Raw genomic sequence first — 22,245 nt, 5'->3', positions numbered from 1 at the left:
GCGTAATCGCTGAATTAACCGAGTGAATCATCAGGGAAGTTTAGTTCAATTAGAGAAATGAAATCCAAGATAATAAAAGTCCTGAATTTCACATGAAGTATCTGCTAAATATACTGCATCTAATAATAAAAGCTAATTTATTTTATTTAATTTAACCCCTTGATGGAAGATACAATGACGTGATGGTTTCATTCAAAAGCCGACACACAAAATAAGAGCACATGAAAAAGCTTTATTATCACACGAAGCTTCAACATAAACAAATTCAGAGTTTCTGACTTCGAGCTGAGAATGTGTAAACTATTCAGCAATGCCACGAGGGAGAACAAGTAGTGAACTTACTGTTATATAACTTACATAATTTATTAAATATTGGTTATTTTGGCAGGATTTTACAAGGAAGCGGGAAAAATACAGAAGTGAGAGGAGCCGAGGTCTCCGTCTCTTTTTTAAATTCTTTTTGTTTAATTTTCCTGTCGCAGAAATCAACACTGACAACAACTGACAGCATCTGCTTGGAGACGGAGTCGAGTCTCTGCAGTTTCACATTCAGCTTTCACAAGAACAACGATATCGAGCTATAGGTCGTCTGGGATGAACGGGAATGTAGATACAGAAAGAAAAGAAGAAGAACAGGGAGGAGGCGGCTGGAAGGAACCAGGGAAAGTCCTACGTGACCAACCTCCACACGGGGGCAGAAGGTATTTATACACTGTGATGCTCTCTTCATGAATCGATCCTTCATGTTAACCACCATACCTGCACTCTCTCTCTCCCCTCGGGTTAATACTTCACATCAGCTCCTACCATTCTTTCAACAGGAGGATTAACTGGAGTAAAACTTTGTTTGCTTTATCAAGTGATGAATTGATTTCTGCTCGTCAACAAATCAGACTGGAAGGAGATCTTTAGGATTAAATGTTCCGCAGCCGAGAGATGAAGCAGCGACAGAACACGGAGGAGCCGCTGCAGCTCAGTCAGAAGAGGCCAATACATCGAGAAGAAGAACGCTGAGTTCCAAACGGCACTGAGATTCAGCCATGCAGGTGAACACCGCCAACAACACCTAGTTTCTAAAGATGATAGACCAGAGGCCGTGGGAGGGGACAGGGATTCAAACTGAGGAGGAAACGAATGGTTAGAAACGTCAGGACTCGTGTTATCTTTAGAGCCCTCGAGAAAACAATAAGTACAAAAAACAGTAATCTTTCTATAATAGGGTGTGGGGGGGTCAGGGCAGCGCTGACCACTTCCTGTCTTCGGCCGAATCACAAACAATCTAAACAAAAAGTGCATGTCAGCAAGTTGCTGGTAGTGCTGTGCGTGTAGACGTACACATGGAGCCTGGTGAGTAACCAGGGTGTGTGATGGGGGGGGGGGGGGGGGCTTCATTCCTCGAGGTGACTGAAGCGTGGGTGACACAGTGTGTGAGTCCAGGCCCGAGCGATGAGTGTGTGGTTGCTTTGTGGTTGTGGAGGTGCAGACTGGGACCAGTGTCTTTAATTACTAAAAGATCCAGCGCCTGCGTCACTGGATCTTCCCCTGAACTGGACGAGGGCCACGGACACCGAGCCTCACACGCACTGGTGCTGACTGGAGGGGGGGGGGGGGGGGGGGGGGGGGGGGAGTCACCTCACGAGCTTCATTTGGCAACGATGAGCCAGGATCACGGCTTCTTCCTCAGCTTTGAGCAGCGTTTCATGTTTGATTAGATACCTTCAAAAAATAGACTTTTAAACACGAGCGCTCGAGGTGGACCTCGTCTGCTCTCAGGTCTTTACTACGTTTAACAACCGAGGAGACGGTCACATGGCAGCAGTGTTATGAGATAACACAGAAATACCGAAACGGGCTAAAGGCGACTTCATCAAGTGCTTTCAGAGGAATCCGACTCGTGGGATCATCAACACAAAGCGACAGCATCGTACAATGTACTTAAAGATGAGTTGTACAGCTTCAACAGCATCTTGTCTGTTTGTGACGCTGAGGTCTTCATGAGTCCAACATGTCCAACTGGACCAAAACTGACCTGAGGTCGATCTGAACCAACTGTTTCTAGACAGGTGTCCAACGTTGAGCATAACTGAGCCTTAACGAGGAGAAGACCCACGATGGGGATCAATTAGGTCCTAGAAACTATAACAGTTTGTTTCTATGCTTCAGAGACTAATTTATAAAGATAACAGCGTCCCGTTTGGTTCTGTGGACAACTGAGGGATATATAAACTGCATCTTTACATGAACTGATTTGACTAAAAGAAGCTGAGGTTCAGATTTCTGGTGAGACCACAGCTCTGGAGTTCAGTTCTCATTAATACTCTGGTCTGGATCCACTTGCTGCTGTTCTCACCGTCACACCAGAATAAAACCACCGAGCGTTATTCAGTCCTGACTCAGATCAAGTCTTGCAAAACAAAATCCACAAGCCGCCGACCCATGAGGACCTGTGACGTCCGGCAGCGTCTCGGTCAGATGGTTTCATTAAACCTGCGTCTGACTCCTTCAGCGTCCCAGAGAAACCGTGAGTACAGTCACTTCTGAGCGAGTTAATACAATAATGGAATACTACAGGGGAATAATGGTCAGAGGTGGATGAGTATCAGTGTTTCTTGGATTCCCCTCTGATAATACGAGGGTGTGGTGTGCCGCAGTGTGTGTGCTTGTGCGCACAGTTGGTCTCTTAACATGTGGAAACACCAGCAAAGAGGTGAGCCGTGGGTGTGGTGACATCATCGGCCCGGCAGCGATGGGGATTCCCTAACAAAAAACACATTCTCTGTCTCTCAGCTCACTCACATTTCTGTCTCTGTCTGGAGACACATGGGGTGGGTCTCTCTCTCTCTCTCTCTCTCCCTCTCTCCCTCTTTCCTCTCCCTCTTTCTTTCTGTGGCTCAAACACGACAGCAGAAGGTGTGAGGGCTGCAAATCAAAGCTGCAGGAGAACAGACTCTGAATCAGCGCCGGATGCAGAACACGACAGGAGGTGGGAAGAGAAATGAACTACAACAGAAGTACTCGTGGACACAGCATGCAACGCAAAACACTCGCTGCCCACATTCATGAGGGGATGTTGGATGGGCTGATTTGTATGGCGCCACCTAGAGGCAGACAAGAAGAGACAAGGAGGAGAGGAAGGAGGAGAGGAAGGAGGAGAGGAAGGAGGAGAGGAAGCAGGAGAGGAAGCAGGAGAGGAAGCAGGAGAGGAGGATCTAGGCGTGCTCCAGGAGCCACTGGAAGAGGGGTGGGGAGCGGTGTGGGTCTCTGGCCCCCTGCTGGGCCTCCTCTCGGGCCTGGGACTGGCCGACGTGCGTCTGACTCTCTTCACAGTAGCGCAGCAGCATGTGCAGCAGCTCCCCCACTCGCCACCTCCTCTCCCGAAGCCTCTGGACGACCACAGGGAGCTGAAGAGACACAATCAATCAAATTGTATTATTATGGTGTTAGTGAGAGTTCTTATTCACAGCAGAGCCATCGCAAATCAAATCAAATACATTTTAATCCCTCTGGTCGCCCTATTCGTATAAATTACACTCAGCAACAAAGTCTCAAAAAAACGTATTGAATAAATATGTAGATTACATATTTATATTAGAACATCTGCAAATTGAATGAGCTGGAACGCCTGAACACAAAGTTTTTGAAGTGTATGACGACTGCAATGGAGAAGCAGCAGAAGAAGAAGAGGGAGAGGAGGAAGAAGAGGAAGAAGAGGAGGGAGAGTCTCTCATCCGTCATCATCACTTCTCCTTCTTGTGTGTAACCACAGCAAAGTGCAGTGCAGTGGAAACCAAACTCTATAACGACTGTTTGACCTTGAAAACCAACAACATGCCAGAGAGTGAGTGTGTCTCCGACCTGACGTGGTTACAGAAAGTGGTGATGATTAATAATAGACACCACGCTGGGGAGTCGGTGCTTTCTGAACGTGTTGTGTGCGGCGGGGGGGAAGTCACCTGCTGCAGCTCTCTGTCAGGACTCAGCTGGATCTGGGGAATGTCGGCCATGGAGGCCGCCAGCCACTGCAGCATGCTCCTGAGCTGAGGGTCGAGGCCGAGGAGCTGAGGACCGCGCCGGAGCTCCCTGACGTCCGAGTTCACCACCACCAGTCCGGTCCTGGGAGCCGGCACCTGAGTCCTGTCCACGCACACAGTCCCTGCAGGACGGGGACATGTGGTTCATTTAAGAGTCAACATCAGAAGGTGGTTTGGTTTATTCAGCCTGCAGCTGTTGGGCTCCACCCACCTGAGCAGGTTCAGTCTACATATATTTATGTTTCAGAATCATATGAGGTCACCGACCAATTTGAAGAGATTCCTTCAAGGGCTTCTTGAGATATCGTGTTCACAAGTGAGTGAGTGTGTAGCTCAGTACGTCTTTGTGTGGATGCAGATGCACTGTGGGTAATGTGCAACAGTAACTTTGTTCCCACGCTCCCACCACTAACCCCCCCCCCCCCCCCCCCCACCCCACCCCGCGCCCTTTGAAACACACATGACGCCGACAGAGACAGTGGAGGGAGTGGAGGGGATGAATGAGTGGCTGGACATGGGGGTGGTGAAATCCCCCGAATCCAGACACACACACACAACCATTTGAAATCAAGTCCAACTGTTCTTAATCTCAAAGAGTGGAAAGAACAAGACCTCAAATTAGGAGAGGGGCCCGTCTTTTCCCCTGCTCCCCCCCCCACTGTCTCAAACGAGTTCAGCTTGTTCCAAAGGTGAAGCTGCAGGCGGTGAAACGTTCTTACCACTGGATTCCTCTTTGACCTCCGCCTCCTTGTCCTCTGTGTTGTCGCTGGTGGAGGAGAAGAAGTGTCAGAGGTTAATGAGGAGGGAAACCAAGCTGCAGACATGAAGAACCAGGACCATGCTTCAGCTAACAGCAGCTACTCGGGCCCCACAAGCACTTCATTCATTCATCTGATCCAACCAGCTCTTAACACACAGAGGAAACCATGCTGCATATTTCCAGTCAATATTGTTCTATGATCCAGTAAATGTTCTTTTGTGCTTCGGTGTCTTTTGTCGGTTTAAGATTCGGCGTCTGAGAGTTCATGTGCGACAATCTGCTCAATATCTCTCCAGTCAGTTGTACAGATATCGGCCGTGTGTCGTGCCAACAGGTAAACAGTCATTTCTCAAACTTGAGGAGTTAATCACAGGCGTGTTGACACAGCCCACGGTGACAGACTCTCAGACTCGATATGAGCAGATTGTTTTCTTTTCTGAAGGAGGATGGATTTATGAACAGGATCACGAAGCAGCCGGGACATCGTCAGAGCAGAGAGACGGGGCGACTACAAAGTCATGCATCACAGGACAATACCACAGTTAACTCAGATCTATCATCACCACGGTCATTAGAGCTGTGACTGTTTAAACCCACCGTGTAAAGGATTCACTCGAGCTGGTTACTAGGAGCTAAATATAGTTTATACTTCAAAAGTATTTAGTTCATTGTGTGTGTTCTGCTTTTGTATTGTTTTCTTTTCAAATTGACCTTTAATCTATTTTTGTCAAATTCCACGATGGTGAAAAAATGTTTTTGTTTGTGATAAAAGCCGTCTCCCAGTGACTCACTTCTTTATTTAGGTATCTTATGTTTTTAATGTTTAGAAGTAAGTTAACCACAAATCAGTATCTGTGTGAAACCTGCCACCTAATGGCTGGAGAGGAACTGCCTGTACATTACTGTGTAAGCAGAGATAATTCATAAACACTCAAACTAATCTATTACTCTACATGTTCTTTATAAACAAGGATATCAATAATATATATTGTAATCTTGTCAGATAAACCATTTATAGATAAGTAATATGCATCACATATAATGGACTAAAGATATTATAGTGAAACTTATAACAGTATAAGCCTTGTGAGAATTATATTTAAGTTTAAATATCAGCAGTTTGACGGCACCTGGTCGCTCCTCGCTTTTCTGTTTTTGTTCATTTATGTTTTAGCCCTTTTCAGATTAATAGATCTGTGGCAGCATTTCTATTTTTAAAGGACTCTACAGGTTTCAACTGATATTAGACGTGAATCAACATCAACGTGCACAAATCCTCAGTTTTAAAGAGGTTGTACTGACAGTGTGTGAAACGGGGACGAGATGCAGCAAAGGGAAGGGCTGGAACCAAACCAGGGCTGTTGAATCAAGACTCCTGCATATCGATATAAAACATATGTTTACTGTAATGAATAACTGACCTCAAGAGACTTTGTGCAGCCGCCCACAAGCAAACACGCTCATGAGATCATTTCTCTGTTACAGAGATCTTAATGACTTGTTGGGTAATGACCTTTGGAGACGATCATTCAGACGCTTGTGGAGAAGCTCTGACGTCTGAGCCGTCAGCTGCTAAACTGACTTCATGTTCTGTGTTGATGGAAAAAATAAAGACCAGAAAACATGACACTGGAGTCTCTTTATGTTGATTAGCATGTTGATTGACAGGAGCCTAGCTGTTATTACCTGAAACAAGCGGCTGCATGAATGGAAGATTAAACACATTGACCAGCCTGAGAAAACACTGCATGTTTATAAAAGGTCTGGCAGTGCAGCTTTAACACATCAATTATCCTGTGTGTGTTTTTCTAAAGAACAAGGCCTGTGATGTCAGACCTGCAGGAGTGAAATCGGCTGGTCGATCTGAAGCTATCGGTGGGTTTAAACTGTCAAACAGCATCAATGCAACGAGGGCAGGAACCCCCAAAGTACAACAACACCACAAATCATCCCATCAAGAAACCAAATCGCATGCAAGTAATGTACGTCCACAAAACATCCCAGGCTGACGTTAGCGTCAACAAGCTTATGCCGGGTAAAGCCTGTTTATATTTAGAGCTTTGGTGTGGTCATGCGAGGGGCTGGTGGTTTCGAGAATGAGACAAAGTACAAATCAAAATGCTATTCTACAATGTGGTAAATCATTTTCATACAGCGAAGGAAGTCCTCTGGTTTCAGTTTGGTGCCAATGGATCGGTCACGTGCTTCCTTGCTTACGCTCCGGTAAATTGAGTGATTATGTGTTTGTCTCATTCCAGGTGAAACCCCAGGTCTTTTATTTTGGGAGGTTAGCTGCGACCAACCTGTCAGAGGGGGAGAAGGACATGCGCTCCTCACACGCCTCCCCCTCCAGGCCCAGACTGCTCCAGCTACTGCTGTTCCCATTGCTGCTGGAGAGAGAAGGAAGGTCACGCACCACTGACACTGACCGTCATGAGAGACGGGACAAAGATCAGAAGGGATTCAGCAGGTCTATCTACTCTAATGATCAGATCTGTAAACACACTGGACTCTGAGGGATGAGGTTTCTAGACATTTGAAAAAAAACTAAATGTCAGGTGAGGTTAAAATCAAGGTTTGTGCAGGTTTCACCCACAGACAATAAATTAAGATGGATAACCCGTCTCCACTTCCTCCAGCTATCCAGAAACAAGCAGGAAGATCTGAAGGGATTTTGATATGTGAGGTCTACTTTGACTTTTTAGTTTGGTCCATGTCCCGTTCACTGACATGGAGGAGGAAGGGTTCATGACCTTTACTGCAGTCGGCCACATGGAGCCAACATCGTCGTCCATCTTTAATTTACAGTCTGAGGTTTCAAACAACTTCAATTTCAGACTTTTTAAGACCACGATGGATGAAATTTAACACGCATGTCAAGTTCGACAGATATGAAGGAAAATCTCAGAATTAATTAGACTTTCTTATAATTAAAGATAAGTTTGGAGATCATATCCCTGGAAACACCACGATCAGTTATCTGCTCCACATTGGTCTTGATGGTAGTTTTATTACAGCTCAATATCTGTATTGTTGAGAAAACAACTACAACACATGGAGAAAAAATCATGCTGCCAAAACCACAGACTAATTTAAGTAACGTTAAATGTACGTTGACGTAATTAAGACCTACCTAAACACTTTAAGACCTAATATTTAAATGTATTTAAGGATTTTTACGGTCTATAATTCATATTGTTACAGTTGAGACTTTCTCAGACTGATATGAGAGCTACTAAGATAAAACAAAGATCAGGATCCATCAAGCAGCTTCATCTCTTTCTCTAAAATAACAATATCTGTAATGAGGCTTAAACCAACAATACTCAGACTGATGATCACTTTTGTCAGAATCCTTTAAATGTCAGGTGAGCAGCTTTCTTCAAACGATGCAGAATTTTCCACTGATTCATCTTTAACTGTGATTGAGACAACTTGTTGCTCAAGGCTTAAGATGTGAGATCAGTGCATCCCGGTGGTCACAAGATCCTGTTAATCATGTGGGTTCCACCAGGACAACCAGCTGGCAACACAAGCACAACACCGACTCTCTCTCTCGGTGTAATTAGTCGATGATTAGCCTGCTGGCTGGAACCTGCAGACTGTGGCGTGCAGCAGTTCTGATCATCTAAAAATACCTCCATCAATCTGAATTACCTCAGCTCCATTGGCCTGGATGACACATGGTGAGAACGTGTTCATTTAGTCAATCATCGTGTTCAAGATGAGTTATTTCCCACTTCCATTAGTTCATCTGCAGCGGCCTTTTGAAGAGAGTCTAAGGAATTACACATGCTGGACTTTGTTCTTGTGGAAACAGCGCCTGAAGTGAAGAGAGCGCTCACAGACACACCTTTAGAAAATATTATGATACATTAACTCGGTCCTGATTGACTAAATATCTGTGAACACACTGTGTTCTCTCAGGATCTTGGGAAAGAATCTGACATGTTGTCAGTTTGGCTTCCATAGAGATAAAAACCTTGCCAGAAGTGTCAGCTGCTTCGTTCCCAGAGCCGAAGACGTGTGTGTGTTCATATGTTCAAAGTCGTCCGACACTCAATCCTGTTTAGTGATTCTGTCACAACTACAGTTCTGGCCTCCATCCTTGTGGTGAATTTCACAAACTGGGCTCCACTGACAGCTACATAAAATCCTAACAACATATCCGTTACACAGCTCACATATAATGCAACATTTGTACAAATCAGAGAAAATTGCATTCTGGCAGAGAGGACTCAAACCAAACTCTGTGCCCTGTGCTGACCTTGGGAAACCTCCAATCGAGACTCGACCACAGGAGACTCCTGCAAAGTGTCCAACACCAGCAACAAGCCTCATTCTTCATGTCCTGAGTTGATGTCTGCACAGGAATAAATTCTAGAGCCTCTTACCCGTGTCAACATTGTCCCCACATGTTTCAACACCGAGCCGGCTCAATACTTAGACCCTCACAGGACACTTGATACGTTTCTGTTGGCCGGCGACTGTGTGGTCAAAGTCTAATTTAGTATTTTACAGCACATCTTGTCAACATTTTATTGAACCCTTGGCTTTAAAATATCTAATAAATGTTGGCTTATCATTAAAAGGGAAATACATAGGGACTTGTGCCACCTGTTGCTGCAAAACAAATAATAATGCTTCTTAAATATTGTTTAGCTGTCCATATAGTTATTAGATTGAAGGGACTAAATCTAATATCTGTATGGACATCTGGTTATTTCTTAGTACGAATGTGTCAAATCACAAATGTTTAAGTGAAGTCACAACAGTATTGTCAGACCCACACACACATATTCATTCAAGAGAACTGTGTGCAAACAGTGTATTTCTCCTCAGGTACCTGGATCTTTGAGATGTGTGTTTGTGTGAGGGAGCTCGTGGTTGTATACCTGTCACTGAGGTGCAGGAAGCTGCTGTTGTCGTCTGCATGCTCGTCCTCAAAGCTCAGGTTGGACCAGCTGCCCAGACTGTCGTCTCCGACACTCAGCTGCTGGGACACGGTCGACTCGGTGGCTTCCCGCCCTGGAGAGCTGCACAGAGAAGGAACCAATGTTTACACCTTACGGATTCATGATGGTGCAGTGAAAGAAGTAAGTGAGACTTAAATAGAATGTGTACCTGGTGTTGGCAGCCTGGCAGATGTTGGTGATGGCTGATGTCATGATCTCTGCCGTCAGACTCTCAGCGTAGCTGGCTCCATCATGACCGATGCCACTGTCGGCGTTCAGGCTGGTGTTGCTCAGCTCGCGTTTAGCCGTCTCCATCACCGTTGATACCATATCATCTGCGAACGCTGCCCTGTGGTCCAGGTCGATGTGGATCTGAGGAATGTCCAGGCTGGGGAGGCGCTCTGCTCTTGTCTGACCGTCCGACCCTTGTTTCCTCCTCTGCGACCCGGGCTGGTGGTGCCGGCTGTGTTTGGTGCAGTACGGACACTCCTGGACCTCACAATATCGGCACGTCCTCTCCCCGAGAGCGATGCCCCCTGCTGGCCCCTCAGACAGTCTCTGGGTGTGAGAGGGGCCTTGTGTCCTCTGGTGCTCCCGGGATGAATGTCCAGCTGAAGACAGGCCCATCTTCAACGTGTCGTCAACTATTTTCCTGGCATAATGATCGATGACCTGTACCACCCTGCGGCTGTAGCCTCCTTCATACAGGCTTCCTGTACTGTGGTAATGCTTGCTTTTACCCTCTTTGGACAACAGGGGGCAGGAGAAGGAGTTCCTGATGAGATTATCTGCCATGTCTTCAAATTTGGATTTCTTATAAAGACAGGAGTCCGTCAGAGACTTGGGCAGTCGCACGGAGGAGGGATGCAGCTTGCGTGTGACGTCACAGGTGATGTTGTACGCTAAAGACTCCGCGAAGTTCACCAGGTCCATGTACTCCCTCTGCTCTTCAGAGTCGCTGCAACTACACTGAGCGTCCTCGCCTGACGGAGACGCCACCGACTCTGCTCCGTCCTTGGGTGACAAGGCCTCGCTACTCGAAGCTCTCCATTCATCTGGCAGCGACTTGGAGGAGTGAAGGCGTAAGCTAGAGGTTCTCTGCTTGACCTTGCGACTAGCATGAGCCAAGCCTTGTTTTATGGATCGGTAGGCCAGACGGCTAGCGTACTGGTCCAGCACCAGCTCCCTACTGCCTCCCTCTTTTTTCAGCACCCTGATGAGGTAGCCAGCATATTCATCCGTCACACTCTCACAGCTGGGATACTCCGAGGACAGGCCGGCGCTGGAGTAGGTGCTTGAACTGGAGGTGGGAGAGCGCAAGACGGAGGCTACCAGGTCACTGGACCACTGCTCCGCCTGCCTCCCCACCCTCCAGTCTCTGTTCTGGTCTGTACTGAGTTGAGACTGATGATGGTGCAAACCTTCAGAGATAGATCTGTCCAGGCTCCTTCGTCTGAGAGCTCTGTGATATGGACACTGCTGACCAGAGCTCACCATCCTCTTCACGTCGCTGATCACCTCTCCCGCCACCTCCCCAGCATACACCCACAAAGTGTTGAGCGTCTGCTCAGAGAACTGAGCCACGCTGTCTCTCCTCCTCCCGCCGCCCTTGCTCATCTCTCCCACTTCCTCCTCCTCCTCCTCCACTGCTCCTCCCAGCGTGTCCATCTCTGTCGCCATTGAGACGATGTGACAGGCCAACCTCTCGGCGTAGTGGAGAGCTTCTTTGTTGGACATCCTGTTAGCCGACATCTGGTTCATGTCATGCCGGCCACTCCCCTTCTCTAAACATCTGTGACTGACATCAGCACCAACCTCTTCTGCCAACGCTTCCTCCTCTTCCTCCTCGTTGCCATCTGCCTCCTCAGAGAGAGACCTCATAAGTTTGAGCATGAACTCGGCCTTGTCTTCTTCAGGGGTGACGTCTTTTGGCCCTGGGCCAGGCTCGGGCTGATAGTGAGGGGTGGAAGGCGGGGTAGCAGGGGAAAACTCTTTGGCCAGTTTGCTTTTCAGCTTCTTGGAGAACTGTTTTATCTGCTTCTCCTTGGAGACCTCACTGGGCTGCTGAGGGGTCGAAGGAGGCGTGCCGGGAGTCCCACCAGATTTCTGGCCAGTGCTCGGAGTTGAGTCATCCCCAGGGGCAGATATCCTCCTTTGTCCACCCATCTCGGCACCTGGCACGTCAAGAGTATGCATCATTACAGGATGGGTTTCAACCACGACTCTGGTCCTCGGGTCGAACTCACTGCCGGCTCTCCCGTGGCTTTGAGAGCCTGTTGCTTCTTCTGCAGCTCCGCCATTCCTCAGATACTGTGAATCTCTACAATCGTACCTGAAACACTCCCTGCCAGCTCCCAGCTTCGACGGGGATTCTGGTGGAGAAGTGTCTCTCCGGCTTCCGATTGTCTTAGTGAAGAAATCGGCACAGTCACCGAAACTCTTCTTCATCTTTGAAGTAGTTATTAGCTCACAAGCCTCAGTGACTATCAGATCCACCATGTTGCCAGAGAAGTTCTGGAAGGAGGACTTTCCTTGGGAGGGCTCTCCTCCAGCTATGGGGGTCTGTGTTCCATGACTGTACAGGTGAGTCTGTGTAGACGTGGTGGCGTCAGAGGAGGGTTCAGTTAATTCTTCAGGGTTTTCCTGTGGGGTAACTGGTGAACTGTCTGTATACTGACAGGTCTCCTCAGACTCGTGAAGGTGGGAGAGGGCTTGGCCGGCCTGGGGCACAGGAATACAACTGGCCATCCCAGAGACAGTGAACAAGGCTTTCTTCACCGTGCAGGTAGTATCTTCTCCTGAGGGCCCTGGAACTGCTGCAGCTGAGCTGGAAGTTAAAACCTGCTGGTTGGCAAAGGTACTGCAGGTGTTAGTGCTGTTGTTCTCTGCACTGACGTAACAGATGTTGTCTAGAGACACACTAATAGCTGCTTGGCTGGTGAAGGCAACATCAGCCTGAGAGAGCTCTATGAAGGCCTCCTGGATAACAGACTCTGACAAATCTGAAGCGTAGGAGGTAACCACCTCCTCCTCTTCCTCTTCTTCCTCTTGCCTATGGCCAAAGGACCAGTCACTAGGGGTGAGAGGGGTTGAGGGGTGGGAGAACTGACACACTTCCATAATACCTTCAAACACAAGCTCTTCAGCTAAGTCAGCAGCGAAATTTGAAACTGTGCTGTGAAAAATCTGTTTTTTCACAGTCAGGAAGTCCTTCAGCGCCCCGGACACAGCCTCTCCCACCAGGAAACCAGCCAATCCACTGACTGCTCGCTCCTTCAACACGTAGGCGTGGCGCATCCCGATCTCGTGGAAGGCCATCTGAAACACCGAGGAGGTGAGCCTCGCAGCTAAGTGACACAATGTGGTGGTACAGGAGGACACGCCTTTCTGAAGGTCTCTCAAGGCGCTGCCAAGGCTCATTTCCACCAGGTCTGTGGCAAACCTTTGGATGCCATCGGTCAGAGACTGAGACGTCTTCTGCAACTTGTCCACGGTCACAGTCTCCTGTATTTCTGAGAGCTTCATCAGGTAACCCGAAGGATTCTCAAATTCCTTGTGGCAGACGCAGCTGAGATTCTTGTTGTCACTGATGTCCACAGCAGACTGGTAGCCACACACGGACCCCAGAATTTCTTTGGAGAGGCTGTTGGCAAAGTCTGAGTAGGTCTTATACAGAGAGCAGAGGTCCTGGGGTTTACGTAGCTCTGAGCTGTCCTGACTCTCTTCATTTGTCTTCCAAAAGTATTCCATTGGTCCACTTGAGTCCACCAGAGGGCTGAAGGCCGAGGAGCTGACAGGACTGAAGAGTGGGCCGCCATTTTCGTCTGAGGGGGTCTGCACGGGTCGAGGGGAGTCGGGCACGTCAGTGTGAAGCGGGTAGGGAGAGCCTGGTTTCAGAGGAGTAGGTTTTTTCACATTGGCTGGTAGAGTGGGGTGGTCGAAGCGTTGAGGATTCATCCCCTTGGTTGAGCAGCCCCTAGAAACATATTTGGATGTCGACCCACCGGAGCTGGACTCGGTGCACTTCTTCTGTGAGGATGGGGCACTGATGGTGTCCAGAGGCAGTGCAAGAGTGCAGCTCTCTGAACTCAGCTCATCCGCATCATCAAACTGATCAAAACTGTCAAAGAACTCACTTACTTCAGAGTCTGAGTCTTCAACTCGCTCCCTGGGCCCCCCCGGCACCTGGGGGATGTCCAGCTTGGCCAGCAGGCTCTTCTGGTAGCCCACCTCGTCCAGGAAAATGATTGGACTAGGGCTGGAGCCGTCGGACTCCTCTGAATCACTGACATGAACCACAGGAGAAGGAACACGAGCTCCAGGACTGCAGTAAGTCCACTGTGGCTCCACAAACGATGACCTCTGCACCGTGATGGACACATCTGGACCCGACTTGTTAAGGGCTGAATACTTCTTGGAAGATGAGCCAATGATAACACGGGAGCCTGACAGTTCTTTTCTCCTCTTATGAGCTGGGACTGTCTGCGAAGCCACGTCGCGCTTTTTTAAGTGACGATATGAAGCTGCAGCTGGACACGAAGAGAGAGACGAGACAAAACTGGTTAAATACAATACAGAATAAGATAAAGATCAAGATATGTTAAACGTACAGGGATCGTTACCCGTGTCGTCCTCCTCCAGATGCTCCAAGGCCGTGACAAAGTCGTCCTCGATGGATGAGACCGACTGGTTGGTGTCGTCCTCCTCCAGCTGACTGCCCTCAGATGAGTTCCTCTGGACCGCCTGAAGCTCTAAAGCGTAGCGGACACCGGCCATGTAGCAGCCCAGCAAGCTCAGTAAAGACGCCACGCTGGCCTGAGGGTACAGGCTGGTGTTGGGGTTATGCCTCAGCACACACACGGCCTTTAACCAACACTGGAAGAACAATCAGAGAAATAAGTCAGAAACATAATGGAGAAGGAAGATATTGAAACCATGGCTGGTGATTTACATTCAGCTAAATTTATAGAAAAAGGACAACTGTCTAAAAACTGTCAAAGTAACTGTCCCTTGGAACTTGGAACAAGACGAATTGATTATGTGAAAGTGCAAAATGAAGCAGAATTCATATGGGGGTGACTTATGTCTGTACTCTGATATCAAGTTGATATGCTACATGTTCAAAATCCCTTGCAGTAAGTCCACACTGTGAAGCAGAGAGGTGGGGGGTCTAACTGTCTGACGACCAAACCGCAGAGCGAGCTGCAGGGCCTGTGTGAACCCAGACACACACATACGACCGAGACACACACGGCTGCAACCCTGGGCTGAAAAAACAACATTTTTTCAGCCCGTCTGTTCGACCTGTGTTTCTTCAAAAGCGTGAGAAACGCCGGCACAGCCATGCAGCGGGAAAACACATCAAACTGCCAGAGTCGCTGAACATTAATGTATTTTCATCTGCTCTGCTTAAAGAGGGAATAAACTTGTTATTGCAAAGATGTCTAATTATTTTTCATAAGAATCTTGAGTCACTTTTCTAAGGAAACATCTACGTGGTCTTCTGTACATCTACAGGCACAGAAACGATCGAGTTCTGCATTCCCCGTCTCACTTCTGCTTTCATCAACATGCTGACGGGGCACGTTCCTCGGATGTGTCACCCACCTGAGGCCAAGCGTCTTTGTGCTCCGACAGCCTGCGCGAGTCTCTGAGCAGCAGAACCTCGTCATTTTTTAGGCTGTCGACATGGAGGGACCTGAGGAGCTCACACAGCCCTCCTGGCAGAGAGGCCAGAGCCTGGGGGAGAAGATCACACACAGGCTGGTTAGCTTGGAGGTTGAAAGTACAGTATGAAACCCCAAGTCTAACACACTGATCCTCAAGTGCCACCAACACGTGGACTCTACCAGACGTTGGAGGGGTAGCAGCAGACTCTTAATGTCCTGTAGGGTGCAAGGTGGAGTGGATGTGGATCACAAATGTTCCAGCACATCCAGTAACATGGGTTTGTGGTTGGTTCCTCCTCGTACCAGGTGGTAGGTAATCCATACTGCTCACTTCTTAAGAGATGCTCTGAACCAGTGGTCTGACTGTAACACTCTTTACACCTGCACACATTTCTACTAAACCAATCTGACCACAATACTCATCCACTGTGCTGCCATTTCATCCCAGTAACTGTAATACACGATTATGAATGAAAATTCTTCACTATTCTACTACTTCCCAAACAGAGCTGCATAAATCTTCCTTGTGCTTTCACGCTTGGAGTGAGCTGGGAACTTGGAATTGTAACACTTTCAGTACGTTAGGGAAACCTTTTGAAATCTGTTTTTATTGAATAATGCAATTGCTTTTAACATGTGCTTTATATTTCCATAATTTAGTTGTGCCAGGGATTTCCATGTTTCTATGCTTTGGTCTTTTCACTGTGTTCAATCTTCTTTGTGTTATTGACCCAGTTTGTATTTAAAGACATTTTATACTTTATTTGCTGCCCATCTGGACCACAACTGCATGGAAGAAGAAATACTGTATTTCAAGGGACCTTCCTGGTTAAATGAAGGATCAAAACACATAATACACCCCAGACTCTCATGGTTGCTGTTGTTAAGACACAATCAACGTTACTTTCTGGATGTGTGAGTCTAAAATGTGTCATTACCACTTGATTTACAGTAGATTAGACAAGTGAGATTCTGTAGGTGTGAAGTCTTACCTGCTGGGTGACCTCGTCCCCTTCACATTGTCCAGGCAGACACACAAAGTGAATCTGAAAGAACCCAGTAGATGGATATAAGTGAACGTGGCTGAGCTCTGCACATGTTTGCATTGCTGTGTGTTCGTGGGACAAACCTCCGTCAGTCTCGTGGCGTCTCTGGTCGTCAGCTCCAGGCCGATGCTGCACAGCTCCTTCTTATTCCTAAAGAGTCTCTTCACACACTGAGCCCCGCTGTCACGCACAGTCTGCAAACACACACACAGGGTTCTTTACACTCAGGATACGGTTTCCCAGCAGAACTAATGAGAAACCAATGTGTATGTATTTCTTTGTCACTGCAGCATTTATGGACGAAGAATGAAAGAAAAAGAAAATCCTATTTTAAGTATCTGGCTGTTTTGACAAGTGACTATAATATAGATCCTGGGTAACAAGATTATATTCACAGTGACATTCAAAAACACTCGAGATCCTTCTATCCTATCCATTTCTACTGGAACACAGCACCACATTAGAAACTGCAGTAAACATATCGCAGCTCCTGACCACAAGCATGTAAAACAGTTAGAGCACAGTGCTGCTTTATTACAAAACAAGAACGTATGCATTTTAACAGCAGTACACCAGTGCAAGAGGAAGTCAAAGTGCTACAGCCTGAGTTTTATGATCAGGAAGCAAAATCTGAGATCCGAGTTTGTCCTGCTGAAAGTCTTTTTAATATCTTGTGCACGTGTCCACATAGAAATCCTACATGAGATTTAATCACTGGAGCCTGGAGCTTAAAACCCTCATTCAAAGATTCAGTGCAAAACAGACTGAGCCAGGAGAAACCAGCAGACAGACCTCTTTCCGAACCGAGGCCCTGGACCTTAGTGGGACTCCTCGAATACGGGCACAGGCGTCCATGGCATCTGCGAGCTGCACAGGGGCTGGCTGACTGGTCGCTCACCTATAAACACAGAGGGGCCCGGGAGAAAGAAACAGCCAAAGTGAGTAACACAGAGTGAGGAGACAAGTTTAGAAATTCAAACCTGTATCAGATATAAATCCCAAAGCTCAGTCGATTCTCTTCTTCGCTGCTCCAAAACAGCGGTTGCACTGTGCTGCCACAGGCATGTACTGTTTTTAGAGCAGTAAAGAAGAAGTAATTTCTGGTAGTGAGCGTTAGCCGGAGCTAGCATGTTGTGTTTCAACCTGGACAGTCGCACAAGCAAAACAGTGATGTGTTGTATGGAAGTTTAAGCTGTTTAAAGGAATTGATTGTTGTTTATTCCATAAATGTTCCAATAAGTGCTTTCAAACTATAGATAATAAAAGAAGTTATATATTATTAATTCTCTGTATGTATTTGTTTTTCATATTTTAAATGCACTGCTACGGGATAGGTACTCGGTATCACACACAAAGTCCAGGTGTTGATATCAGGGAGTTAAAAATGGTGTCTGAACATCTCTACTTGCAGCGACCCTCAGGAAGTGAACAGGATGTTCAGTGTGAACTACATCACATGACAAAGCAGTGACAGCATCAGTGCTCTTAGTAAACAAAGCGATATCGAGTCCATCTGCAGCAGCTCGGTTTACTGTACATGCAGGCAGCTCGTGTGACGGTCATGGGTTCAACAACGAGATGTGTTACTGCACGTGAACCCTCCAGTGATTCACATCAACAGTCACCTGTGAAACGGATTCAAAACATTTCCCTGCAGGACGCGATGCAGCTAACGTTTTGGTTTGTGCTCCACATTTTTGAGATTGTGCCGCTGACCTAGGTTTCGTCAAACCCGTGTGAAAATAACATGAGGCCCAGACTCAGCCTGTTGCTGAGGAGCAGCCACTGTTCTTTCATATTCAGGCCTGCATCGGAGATCAAACAGGAGAGCAGCGGTGTGAGCTCGGAGCGGGGGAAAACACACTCGGTAAGCAGCATGAGAGTGCGGCTAGAGAGGCAAAATATTTACAGTGTACAAGAGGGAAAAGTTTCCCAGGAAATCAGAGCCTCTCCTTTGAGGTCCGGTCCAAAGCAGCTAGTGGAGTGCAGATGCAGGCAGGTGGTCCGATTGATCAGCCCCTCCAGCATCCTGAGAACCAGCCGGGCCGAGTGCACGCCACAGCTTCCTGTGGTGATCCAGGACCTCCTGGCTTCTCACGGGTGCTTTGCAAAAAGAAACACGTAGCCAGGCACCGCTGCCCAACCTCAACCACACAGCACTTCCACATTCACTCAGTCACAGAGGAAGCCGGCACAGTGACGTCTGTTATGACTGTGACTGTCTGAAGGAGAGATGAACAACAGTTGGGATGTTTCATGTGTAGTTCACAGCTCTAGTGTCCGGTGGTCCAGTTTATGGGAATAACTCCAAAGGACGACATTATCACCTTGTGCAACTGGTGTGGTCACACAGAGTCATAGTAATCTAGTATTACTCATGCATCAGGAAAATTACAACGAAGTCAAACAAGGTCAAACAGATTCTTGAGTGATTCATGAAGTTAACTATCACTGCTTCAAAACAAAAAGGAACGCAGCTATGTAGATTCAGCAAAAAGGTTCTGGAGGTTTGTAATCAACAACCTGTCAAGGTGGTGAAAAACTGTGTAGTCTGAAGTGTTGGTTGTTTAGCTGGTGGTGCAGAGCAGTGGGTGGCCGGAAGGATGGATAAACAGAGGCTGGGGGGGGGGGGGGGGGGGGGCAGCGGAGCCTGGGAGAGCAGGAGGAACAGAACTCTCAGCTCAACGTGAGACCAAACACCATCTCACACCAATTTCCACCGAGCCACAGGTGACTCAGGTCAGGTGTCACCACGGCCGCTGCAGCAGACCAGTGACACACTTACTGGTTTGGTGATAAAATCAGTCAACATTAGCTTTATTTCATAATGACCCAAATTAGTTTGTTTTTTTTACATTTCTCATATTAAGAGAATAAGAGATATAAGTTTTGTTTTTTTTCTCTGTAGCTTTTTGCAGCGTGTTGCTTATTCAACACTGTTGCATGATCATGTCATCGTCCATAAGGAGACGTTTTATAAAACATAGAATTTATAATATATCAGTATCGGAAATGTTTTACTACCTAATATCAACTTCCTGTTTCACAGATTTACTGATTCTCTGTGTCCACAGTTAGATTCCTGCCTGGGGACCTACTGCAAACGATCTGCTACAACACTTTCACTAACCTGCTTGACTGGTTAATAAATCATAAACAGAAAAACAAATCCAATATATGCTCTGTCTTTATATTGTCGTATAAACGGGTTGCTCACTGCATCTAACAGGGATTCAAAGCACATAACAAGCTCGACAGCAACCACCTTGTCTTCTGTCCTCCTCTCTATTCGTTCACGACTAACCGGAGAACAGGTGACGTACTTAACGCTTCCGCCACTGACACCATGTGACCTGATACCTCTAAGTAACCAAAAAGGTGCGATACAACAACACAGACACTGACTCCTCCCTGAACCTGTTTCCTGTCTCTCTCTCTCTCTCTCTCTCCAGACTGTGTCAAACACATTTTATACAATACAAGTCACTTTAAAACCCTGACCTGAATAAAAAAGGCATTAACTGATTCATCAAAAGTATAATAAACAGTTTTCAATAGAGCAACACTCATGGTCATGTTAGTTTCCACATTTGGTCTTCAACAACTTGAACTCGAGCACCAAAGCCTCAATGCTCCAGATACAAAGTCCTGTTTTGAGTATAGATACTTGCATCAATAGGATCTATTGACTGGATCTGTCATGAGTTAGATCACATCCCCTCCGCTCTGCAGCCTTCACATCTATGCGGCTGTTGTGTGCACATGCATTTGATTGGTTTAAAATATATATATATTAAGAGAAAAAAGCCTGACTCATCATGACACATTTCTCTCCCTCTCATGAAGGTACACAATGTACAATCTTCATAAGAGTGTTGATGACACTGGTTTATTTTGTGTTGGGTTGAAACCATATTGTCCATCTTTTACTTGGAAGATCCAGTGTGTAAGATCTAGGTGAAAAGAATCCTGATCTGATGTTTTCAATAGTTTCTTTCATCTAAATTGTACAAATTGTTGTTTTCTTTACTCCAGAATGCTCCTTTATATTATTATATATTTGATATATTTATTATATTTACATACTTTAAGTTTTACAGTCTATTTTTACAGTTCTATGACAACTGAAGCTACCACAGGTTCTAGTTCATGTTTGAGGGGTGTTGGGGGGGGGGGGGGGGTGTTCAGCTGCAACATGACACTTCCCTAACTCAACCTTTATAACCCATAATGCAACAGAGGGATTTTGGTTATAGAATGGTGTCACTCTGAGCTGAACAACACATGACATGTTGTCCCCTGCATCATCGATGATGATTGAATCAGTAAAGATCACTCACAGCTGTGACACACACACAACACAGACACAACGCAACACAACAACACACACAGATGTATCCACAGCTCAGCCTGAAGTGCAACCTGCTCCTGGAGACGAGGCCGGGGCTCCAGCTCACGGTGCCGGGCTCTGGGGGTCTCTCTCCGGGGTACCACCACCGCTGCAGCAGGCCCGATGCTGATGCCGTGCGGTTCAGTCAGTCCCCGCACATCACAGCTGGACCCCCGCAGCACGACCCGCACGAGCACCAGCCAACGCACACACACGATGACCACGCACACACCTGACGCCCCCCCCCCACGCGCACGGTGACGGGCTGTCAGTCACCGGGCTGACGGCGGAACCAGGCCGCGGTCTCCTCACTGTGATGTCACCTTATTGTCGTTAGCTAGCACCTAGCCCCCGAGCTAACGCATCCGAGCATCGAACCCACGACAGCGGGTTGTGAGTTGCGTAGTTAGTATTCCTGCCGCACACACACGTTGGAGTAAAGACGTGTTGTCTCACCGCTCAGGGTCCGACTCTGCTGCTGCTGTCCTCGGTGTGAGACCCGTCCACGATCCGACCGCAGATCGGTTCAAGCTCGAGTTCCTACCGTCCAGCCTGAGGGAGGGGAGGGGTGGGGGGGACACATCTGTCACATCTGGATCCAGAGAATCAACTTCCTCACATATTAAATATGAATCAACATCAGTTCAACATCTGTTTAATCCTCTTTCATGCTACTGTCGTTCATTATCACACATTAGCATCGTTAGCATCCGCAGCTAACATGACGCAGTGAACCTCCACATTCCGGTAAAGTCACGTGTCTGATATTAATTCACGCTCAACACGAAGTCACCTGAAGTGTCCCGGTGCATGGTCACGCGCCCGCGGCCCCGTGTCAGTTACCGACTCCCGCAAACGAACCGACAACAACCGACATCACCGAGTTCCGCTCATTCCGGTCTGCCCACGAAAACAACACAGAGACAGCGCCAATCGAGCCCGGAGAACACGATCTGCGGCTCAACCGAGCTCCGAACAATCGAGTTAATAATAATGATGATAATAATGATATTGACTACAGAGGTGGAAGTAACATTCACTCAATTCCTTTAGGATATATAATACAGAATATGATGAAATAATGAAAATGCACATAATAAATAACAATATATCCTAAATACGTCATTTAATTTAGAATAAATCATATTAATAAAAGTGGTGGAATGTAACAAAGTACATTTACTCAATTGCTTTCCTATAATTAGGGCCCGAGCACTGACAGGCACTGACAGACGTGAGGCCCTGTTGAAATTGAAAGGATTATTATTATTATTATTCAGGCAAGTTAATTGGCTTCTTGAGGCTTTAAAATAATCAAACTCTTACCAAAAGTTATAAAGTGGTGAAAATGTACGTATTCTGGAGGAATCTTCAATGGGCGTGTTCACATTGAC

General features: G+C 47.0%; 1 protein-coding gene across 4 annotated transcripts; it reads right to left on the bottom strand.

Annotated features, from left to right (window-relative positions):
• Positions 1-212: 212 nt before the first annotated feature.
• Positions 213-21,768, bottom strand: akap11 (A kinase (PRKA) anchor protein 11). Of its 4 annotated transcripts, none has more exons than XM_062402080.1 (13): positions 21,645-21,768; positions 21,308-21,403; positions 17,254-17,359; positions 16,545-16,655; positions 16,408-16,461; positions 15,354-15,485; positions 14,357-14,621; positions 9,916-14,275; positions 9,687-9,827; positions 7,095-7,181; positions 4,751-4,797; positions 3,954-4,153; positions 213-3,401 (listed from the first exon to the last, which is right to left on the bottom strand). In XM_062402080.1, exons 3-13 carry the CDS (start codon positions 17,314-17,316, stop codon positions 3,210-3,212), a joined length of 5,652 nt encoding a protein of 1,883 aa, XP_062258064.1. In that variant the 5' UTR covers positions 17,317-17,359; positions 21,308-21,403; positions 21,645-21,768; the 3' UTR covers positions 213-3,209. The 4 variants fall into 4 exon arrangements, with proteins under 4 accessions (XP_062258064.1, XP_062258065.1, XP_062258066.1 ...); XM_062402081.1 differs by having other exon boundaries at positions 7,095-7,178; XM_062402082.1 differs by having other exon boundaries at positions 14,369-14,621.
• Positions 21,769-22,245: the final 477 nt, after the last annotated feature.

The sequence above is a fragment of the Platichthys flesus genome, chromosome 13 (assembly GCF_949316205.1).
Source record: "Platichthys flesus chromosome 13, fPlaFle2.1, whole genome shotgun sequence".
NCBI classification, from domain to species: Eukaryota; Metazoa; Chordata; class Actinopteri; order Pleuronectiformes; family Pleuronectidae; genus Platichthys; species Platichthys flesus.
Note: the sequence above shows the minus strand (reverse complement) of the source record. Positions and strands in the feature narration are given on the sequence as shown.

Coding starts and splice junctions, on each gene's coding strand:
- akap11 (XM_062402080.1), bottom strand. CDS start 17,316: ATGGACGCCTGTGCCCGTATTCGAGGAGTCCCACTAAGGTCCAGGGCC. Junction 16,656..17,253: donor GGGCCTCGGTTCGGAAAGAG/GTCTGTCTGCTG, acceptor GTGTGTTTGCAG/ACTGTGCGTGACAGCGGGGC. Junction 14,276..14,356: donor CGACACGGGTAACGATCCCT/GTACGTTTAACA, acceptor CTTCGTGTCCAG/CTGCAGCTTCATATCGTCAC.